We start from the raw sequence: 9,310 nt of genomic DNA on the forward strand, positions 1-9,310 counted from the left end.
AAATACGACAGAAATTCAAGTAATAATTGAGGTAGATTTGGCTGCTAGCTGTGCAGTGATTTGGGGAAGGAGAGAACTTTTTCTTTGCTCAGAAAGGTACTGAGAATTTCTTCCCTTTGGGGGACCATTGTACACGGAGAAAAAACAAAATCAATTGACATAATCTCTCTTTCCTTTATAAAGTGTACAAGAAAAGACACATTTATCAGCTTTACGGGCCTTGCACCATCTACTTTTCTGTTCATCTTTAATATCCCAGGTTTTGTTCACTGGAAAAACACCTGCCAGAGTACTCTAATTGCTTGTGATCAACCCCTAACCACAGCTGTCAGCAGACTCCTTCCATCAGTTTTGTCAGACTTCTGTTTTTGTATCTCTCCCTGTATTAATGCCCTTAAAGCTCATAGATTTTTCCATGCTTCTGTATTGCCTCATCCAACACCAAACCATTAAACTCTTAGTGTTTCCTCCCAACTCGCATTCTTCCCTGGGGTGGGGGGCACCAAAAGTATGTGTACAGGGCACAGATCAGTATTGTGTCAGGGATACCTAAACTAGCTCTGAATGAGCTAATTTGCATGTTAGGAGTAGTATAGTGCTTGGTGCCTTGTCCTGTGCACTTGTGCCCTAGTTTTTATACCTTAAAAAATTTCAGAGGGTTTTGAGACTTTATTTGAGTAGGACTGAGATGCTTCTCAACTGCCTTTTTGTGGCATTTGTACTTCTTAAGAAGTGTTTCAGTGAAGAATGTGGAACTTAATGATCCGTGCTCAAAAGTGCTCTCATACTGGGATAATAATCCTCATGCTTCAGGTCATGAATGGATCATCAGCTGGGAACAGGAAGAAAAGAACTGTAGTACTGTAACACTGTCAGTATACCTCTGTCAGTATTCCTCCTAAACATCTGGCATTGTCCATGGACTGAGCCAGGATTTCAGATCAGATAGTGTTCCAAGATGCTTTAGAATTTACTGTGTGCTGAACATTGTGCTTTGTCTTTAGTCATATAACATTTTGTTATTTTAGAAAGTCCTACAGTCATGCTATCTGCTGGTAGCTTTTCTTCTCCTTATGAACATCTGAGTCAACCTGAGACAAAACGGATGGTGGAACACTACACGGCATACCTCAGTGACAACACCCGGCTTATTGCTAATCCTGGACTTAAAGTATGCAATTTATTTGAATTACTTTCTCTTTATTGGTTACCATGCTAGTCTAATTTCATATATGTCCTTTGGACTGGCCTCTTGGGGCATAGGAGTGTTGAGCATGTGGGACATTAAGATTTTCATCTCATTCTCTTGGTGCTGAGAGCCACAATAGGAATGATTCTAGCCTAGAAAAGCCATGTTAACTAGCTTGAAAAGGAATCCTATCCCCTTCTCAGCTGGGTGGATGGGGACTTCAAGGCTGGTAGAGAAATGCAGAGGGGAAGAGGCTCAGAAACTAGAGGCCCCCTTTCCTCAGGAATAACATTTACAAACTATAGTTGGAATGAACAATATGAAAATCAGAATTGTAATAAACATGAAGTTGGAGGGGGATACCTTTGTGCTTTTTTGCATTTAAATGAGAAAACTTGGGTTTGTTTTAAATGGAGCAGTATTTATACTCACCTGCAGTTAAAAGCAAATGTTAAAAGCTGTGTAGATAATGACAGCAATATTTCATTATAATAAGCTTCTTCTCTACTTGGAATTTGCTAGATCCATCTGGTGTGAGAAGATTTTAAACAAGTAATTGGGTTTAGATTATCTCTGATAGGTCTTTAGGAAACCCTGCAAGCAGCTTATCTTTTCAGGCAAGCCTTAAAGGAACCCTGCTAGGTTTGTCTTTGTTTTGCAGTTCTCTGTCAGAAATGAAGTAATGGCTACCAGTCACGTCACAGATGAATGGATGACACAAATGGAAATGAGTAGCTTGAACAGTTACATTGTCCGCCGTTACATAGCAACGCCCAATGGGGTGCTCAGAATTTATCCTGGTTCTCTCATGGACAAAGCATTTGATCCCACTAGGAGACAATGGTGAGTTTTAGGTTTCCATTATCAAAGGTTTGGAAAATCGTGGAGTGTGATGATATTACACAAGAGAAAATACTTTGTATAGGATTCATGTAAAGACCATATTTGTTAAGGCAAGATAAAGAATATGCTTATGGGGTCAGTAAAATACATAGTGTTCAGTATATTTAACCAGGACATAAATTGGCTACAAGTTCAACTTCTTTTTTTTTTTGAGGTGACAGCCTCTGTTTTATACTTCTCTGTTCAGCACACATGAATATAAATATATACAAATAAACACCACCGTCCATGTTGTACCCTTTTGACCCATTACAGTTTAATTTATTTGTCTCTAAATATTAATTACAGCCCTTATAGTATTCTTTGTTGTTAATATTATACACGGTGGCATTTGTTTACAGTGGATTTCCTGATGTAATTCCAAATAGGAATTTGCTGGCTTAATTGCAGCTAGTCATTATTATGCACTAGCATATGATTTAGGAAGATGCTCGTATACATTACAGATTAAATGCTGACCCATGAGAGGTGTGAATGTGTTTTGTTTGTTAAATTAGCCAGCCAGGTGGTGCTGCACCAAGCAAGTAAAGAGAGTGGGGTATGTAAGCAAATTTAGGATTCCTACCCTCCGGCTAAATCACCCAGGCTCTAAATCACTTGTGGCTTTGCCACTTCAAGAGCTCTTCCACTCCGCATCTCCCTGAAAAATAATTAACATAGCTTTTAATCTATGTTCTCACCTTCCTTCCAGACTTTTTCCTCTCTCTCCAGTTCAACTGTTTACATTTTTGCTGTCATCTAAGAATAATTTTACTGTAATTTTGCTTTTTTAATGATTGGATAGATGTGTTTGAGTCTGGATTACAAAGTAATGTTATTCAACCTTTTCGCCCTTTTTATTTTTTTTAAAAAATTAGCGTACGCTGTATGCTTACACAGACCAGGCCTCACTGCCACCACTCCTCTCCAGATGTTAATACTCAGGACTGTCATCTTCAGATGCAAAAAAAGGGACTTCAGGGTAGTTTTATTGTACCTTCTTTGGATATGCCTGCCAGTTTTCATGGGGTTTATATTCATATTTTCCTATTGTTTTCCCTCTCCTATTTTGGTTGGGGAAGCTCACACTAGTAATAAAAGAAGCTGCAAAACAGAAACCAGTGAAATTGCCTACACAATTGTGTACAAATAAATTAATTGGAAAGATAGAAATGGTTTTTTTTTGCAGTACTGATAGACACTACTTAAAACAACAGTAGGGAAGAAATCTGGATACGTGTGGGTGACTAAGTTGATAGCAGCCTTCAAGTACATACTGTTCACCATTTTCAAACAACTTTGTAAGTTTGCACAGGTGGAGTTATGGTTGCAGAAGTGCTTACTCTTGAATTTTCCATGCAGTGAATGTAGGCACTTTTTGTTCAACGAGATGAGGCTCAGCTTGTTTTAAATCAATCACTATTCAAAATAAAATAGGACTACAATACTCTGAAATGGTTTTAACAATAAGATATGACCATTTTATACAGACTATCTTAATGTGATTGCTCATGTTGAGAAACAGGAGTATTGGTCAGTAGACTGTACTGGGCTTTGAGCCTGCATTTGCTTACTTTCAGTCACTGTGAACTGCTTTACAGCACTGTTTGCAGTGGGTAGAATTAAGCCCATGTCAAAGTCTTTGCAGTATTAGAGCCATAGTTTTTTTCCTTTTGATATCACTCTCTGTCACTAATGCATTACATTTATTTTGGTCTCTTCTAGGTACTTGCATGCAGTAGCTAATCCAGGCCTAATTACTTTCACTGGTCCCTACTTAGATGTTGGAGGAGCTGGTTATGTTGTTACAATCAGCCACACAGTTCATTCTTCCAGGTACATCACAGTGTTCTGTCAATACAAAATACTCTAAATTGACTTTTAAAGATGTCATAGTCTATTGCAATCTGTGAAGCTAGGCCATACATTAAAGGAACCATAGTGCTTGCTCCAGCAGAGCTGCCAATCAACTGGAAGGAACTTGCGTAAAAGCAGTGGAAATATTTCTTTCATCAAAGCCCTGAATGTGAAAAATCCATTCTCATGTGAAGTGGCATAGATTTGCCTTCTCGGGGCATATCAGGACCTAAGTAAAAAGAGCAACTTGCACAAAGGCTCTAGGGTGTGAAGATGTTGCTGGGTGACTGACTGGAGTGTTGATGTACACTAAATGTGGATGAAATGGTGGGGGAAGCACCTTTTCATCAAGCAGCTCCCATCACCATTGCTAGTGTTTGTGTTACACCACCAGACTTTTGATGAGGATGCAAAGTAAATCAGCCTGTCTTTTTGTTCTGTTCATTCTATGTGTGTTAGTTGCGTTTATTTCCCCTTGATTTTGGACTTGGAAATCTTCTTTCATTTGTTGTCTGCTTGCTTTTTTGGGGCTCAGGCCAGGGCAGACCCGTGATCCACTCCCACATGGCCCTGTGGTGGGCGCAGGTTCTGTGGGAGTGGATTGCATCTGTGCCCTGGACCTCAGTCCCAGGCTGTCACCGCTCCAAGATCCCAGACCTGGCCCCAGACACAGCTGCCCATCTGCCTGGCTGTCCACCCTGCCTGCATGGGTCCCAGCCAGTCTTCATGGAGATCCCAGGATTAAGGGGTGATGATGACAGCGTGGGGCTGGGGCCTGGGGCAGGGGTGTGTGGGCAGCGGATCAGGGCCCTGGCCCCAGCCGTGACTTTGGCTCTGGGCCAAGCCCTGACCTTGGTTCCGGCCCCACACTGTCACCATCCTGCAATCCTGGGATCTCCATGGAGACTAGTTGGGACCTGCGTGGTCAGGGTGTGCAGCCGGACAGATGGAATGGGGCTGCGGGTGGTCAGAATCTTGGGGGAGTGACAGCATCGGGCCAAGGCCCAGGACTGAGCTATGATCTGCTCCCCACATCCCCGTTCTTGCAGAACTGGTGCCTGTCGCAGGGAGGGTTCAATTATACTTTGACTCTTGCGGGGGGAGGGAGCGGTCTGTGGGGAAAAAAAAAAATTGGTGCATTGGAAGGAGCAATCTGATCAAGACTACCCCCACTCCTGGTTGTGATTTTCAAATCTTACAGGGGGGGCTCAGCCTCCGCCTAAGCTCCCCCATAATTCACACCTTAGTCGCAGATTAGGCAGCAGATCACAGCTCTGCCCTGGCCCCACACTGTCACCACCCCATGATGCTGCCTTGTGATCCCAGTCTCACCTGCCCATCCTGTTTGTGGATGTCCCTCCCGTGAGGGCCACTGAGGGAGCTTTGGTGAGCTGGGGGTGGGGAAGGCTGCTGACCCAGCCCACGATAGCTCACCAAAACTCCCTGTGTGTCCCACGGGCCCAAATAATTGCCCATCCCTGTTCTAGTGTGTGTTTAGTTGTCCACCCATATTCAGGAAAGCAAGTAGGTTTAGGAAGGACACTTCAGCATGAATGACCCATCACCTAGATACCAGGTCAAGGCTATATACACTCTTTTGCTTTATACATGAGAGGAGATTTGTTAGTGCTCATAATAAATGTTACGGCCGGTTTGTCATGGAGCTTATGCATTATATTGTGGGTCAAGGGCAAAAGAGCAACTAGATTTCATACAAATGTGCCATTGTAATGTACCTGTTGTGTCACTGAAGATCTTTAAATGCCCCATGGTTAAGAACATTCTTCTTTTCCTTCAGTTGCTTCAATTCCACTGTATTTCCAGGTCTTTGTAACTTACATTCTTAACTTCCTTTGTCATTGTATTTCAAGTGTTCTGTGGATGGGCAATGCTGCGCACATTATTTGGGCACCCCATGCCTCTGCTATAGTACCTGAACTTCATCTTATGGAGCATCTGCTAGAGTCTCCAGGAAGCTAAGTCCTTGGTGCTGGCTTCTTGTTTCTACCCGTTTCTACAAGAAAGTCTGTGCTATAGGAAAAGAAAAAGGGTGTCAGGAGGGGTAGACTGCTGAACAAAGACGAAGAGAAAAATGAAATAGAAACAAATTATTTGGACACCCTTTTTCATGTGGACACAAATCAAGTGATGTTAAGGACATGTTAACGTTAAATGTCTGGTAAGACAATTTCCAGAAACTCCTTTTCTTGAGTAAGTAACTGTTAACTTTTCCCTCTCAGCACTCTGGATAAATATATCTCCACAATTGCAAATGGGGAAGTTAACTCCAGAAGATACCGTTTACTAAGTGCTTTCCATGCTGTGAGGAAATTTGAGAGCCCCTGGTCCATGCCATTTAAAACTGCAGTTTCTCCATTTTATGCAGAAGAATTTATATTCATGTTGGAAGAAACAGCAACTAGATAGGAAGCCCATAACAAACGCACCTCTAGTGAAATAAGACTGCTACCCATAGTTGGGGAGATGCCATCCTAACTTAGGAAGAAGTAGCATATTATTTTCTTGATGAGTCTTCAGTAATTTCTAATGCAGCCCTCCCCATGCAGGGAAAATGTTCAGAAGGCATTTCACTTACTCTTAGTATAGTTTCTAAAGCTGAAATTCATTGTTGCACGTGTACTTCTGTTACTTCTGTCAGGAGCCTCTGAAAAGAATATGGTATTTATTCTTTTTCCCTTCCCTTAATAAAGCTATTCAAATATTGAAATAATCCTTTATTCAGAGACCATATGGCTTAAAAAATTTGTCTTCAGGGCAGACATCCAACCAAATGGAGAGATTCCATCAGATTAGGACAGACAGTGTTTAAAGGGCTTGGTTTTCATTTGTACAGCATGCTGCCTGTAAAACACCTACTAAATTTTCCTGTTACAGACACTGTAATATTTCAGAAATATTAGCTGCTCATTTTGGTTTGTATGAGGAATCTGTTCCAACATTTTCATTGGCCAGCTCCCTGCTGTGCACGCTCCAGCTAACTTCCCAGCTTTAAGAATGTGGTTTCTAGCCTCAATCCGGCAAACTGAAACACAGTTCAAAAGGCCAGCTCTGAGCTGGTGACACTAGGGACACTGCTGTGTCTAAGCACTACAAAGTCAAGGGATGCTCTAAATCCTCCTGCAAAAATATGCAGACTTCTTATTTTCCACTACAAAACATCTGCCCACCTTTCTTGAATGGAGTACAAGGCTGAACTGCATAACTATGTGGAGCTTTTCACAAAGGAACTCATTGAAGAGTATAGTGTCTATTCTGAGGATGGAAATCTATTGGCTGCTTGCTGAGATTTATCAAAATTCTTATTTGTGTCTAGCAAAAAGAATTTGGATTGTTTTAAGGAGCACTTAAATAGATGCTGTTCTCACTGCTCATCTGAATGCTGCTTGATCAAAAGAATAACATCATGTATATTAGGCCCCCAATTCTGAGTTTAAAAAAATTAGCAAGCCACAAATGTTACATTTAAAACAGTTGTTTGCTTGGTCCCTTCTTCCAATAGTCCACTCTGTGTTTGAGCCTCAAATAGTTTAGGATCACATTACCAGGAAGCGCAATTGCCAAGAGACTTATAAAAGTGAAACCAGCCAGCTGATTTTCATTGTCCGGGCTAACATTTTTGAGAATGCAAATACATTTTTTTTTTTTTTTTTTTTTGCTCAAGTTGAATTTTCGGTTGTTTTTGAATATTTGCTCATGCATCCACAGCTTTTTGCACCCCTAGCCCCAAACTCAAATGTATGCTTTATGTACCAGTGGAATTCTGTGCAGGGCACAGTACTTGCCTTGTTTTGAAACTTCAGGCCTGGCTGCATGTACTGTAAAAGAACCTGAATACAGACAGGTGGATTTTGTGCAAACAGGCTTTATAATTCAGTAGAGCTGATGGATCTGCTTTTTTTGTATGGATAAAAAGCTTCCAGGTGGTCAGCATCTGCAATGCAAGCAAAGAAACCACTACATTTTGCATCCCAGCTGTGCTCACATCATTGTCTCTGGGATTTCAGCAATGACATTTTTACTCTTATCTTCACAGATAAAACTCTTTATTTAAAAAAAGAAAAGAAAGGGAATCAAAATGCTATTAATTTAAATGGGCGTGTTCTCCCATACAGAAGTTGCACATAAACCAGTTTAAGTGATCAGAAACCAGTTTAAACCTGTAACAAAGTGCAAGTTCATTGCACGTAAACTGCTTTCAAAATGGTCAAAACAGGTTTAAGATAAACCTGGTTGGATGTAGTATCAGATGGATCAAACCCATGTATGGAACTTTGGTCCCACGTCCTCTCCCAGCTACAAGTTAACTCTGTCTCCCAGCATCCCAGGATGCTTTGCAACCCTCAGCTGTGTTGTGCTGTCCGCTGCAGAAAAGCAGTGTCTGCCCTGCCCCTCTGCTCCCAGCCAGAGCAGTATCACTGCTCCATCTGGCAGAGAAGGTTGTGGGGAGGGGGGGAAAATGTAGCACTGGACCCCAGTGGGGTCTGCCTGGCACCAGAGGATGGGGGGAAGCCCTCAGAGGCTTTCCCCTCCCCCCCGCTTAAGCAGAGAGGAGGGGTGTGACCAGGCCCTGGACCAGCCAGTTGAGTATGGTGGGAGGGGCAGGTGTAACCCCTACCCTGGCCTGCACTGACCCCAGCTGGGGACTGCCTGAGGGGGCAGGAAGCCCTCAGAGGTTTTCCCCCCCTCCACTCAAACAGAGAAGGGGGGCATGGCCAGGCCCTGGGGCACCCAAGCTGGCTGAGTATGATGGGAGTGGGCGGGTTAAACCCTCACCCTGGCCAAGACCAAATCCAGCCGGGGTGGGGTGGGGTAAGCTTGAATGGGAGCAGAGGAAAGACTCTAAAGGCTTCCTGCCCCCACTCCTCCCTCCTGGCAGGCAGACCCCGGCTGAGATCAGTGTGGGCCAGGGTGGGGGTTTAGCCTCCCCCCGATACTTCCCTCCTGTCATACTCAGCTGGCCTGGTTAGGCCAGGGCTTGGCCACGCCCACACTCTCTGCTCAAGTGAGGAGGTGGGGGGGAAGCCTCCAAGGGCTTCCCATCCTTACCCTTTTCCCCCTCCCCCCCCCCCACCAGGCAGACCCCAGCTGAGGTCAGTGCGGGCCAGGGTGAGATTTTAACCTCCCCCCTTCATAGTCAGCCAGTTGGGCTGGGACCTGGCCACACACCCCCTGCTCAAGGGGAGGGGGGAAGCTTCCCCCCCTCCACTGCCCCTGCCAGGCAGACTTATACCCTGCCCCGTCTTCCTCCCTCACAGGCAGACCACGGCCCACCCCCTTCTCCCCAAGTAAGCCAGGATCAGGGGATATGGCTAGGGGAATTGCTCCTGGCTCCAGGCAGAAAAGGGCAGTAAAGCTCCTTTG

General features: G+C 43.7%; 1 protein-coding gene across 2 annotated transcripts in view; it reads left to right on the plus strand.

Annotated features, from left to right (window-relative positions):
- Positions 1-9,310, plus strand: part of CACHD1 (cache domain containing 1) — a 180,066-nt gene that overhangs the window by 147,881 nt on the left and 22,875 nt on the right. For both annotated transcript variants that reach the window (XM_019531574.1, XM_019531575.1), the window contains exons 14-16: positions 1,029-1,171; positions 1,851-2,032; positions 3,797-3,907. In XM_019531574.1, the coding sequence (XP_019387119.1) occupies positions 1,029-1,171; positions 1,851-2,032; positions 3,797-3,907 (436 nt within the window). The remainder of the gene's footprint in view (positions 1-1,028; positions 1,172-1,850; positions 2,033-3,796; positions 3,908-9,310) is intronic.

Source organism: Crocodylus porosus, unplaced genomic scaffold (assembly GCF_001723895.1).
Source record: "Crocodylus porosus isolate Cpor-Errol unplaced genomic scaffold, CroPor_comp1, whole genome shotgun sequence".
NCBI lineage: Eukaryota > Metazoa > Chordata > Crocodylia > Crocodylidae > Crocodylus > Crocodylus porosus.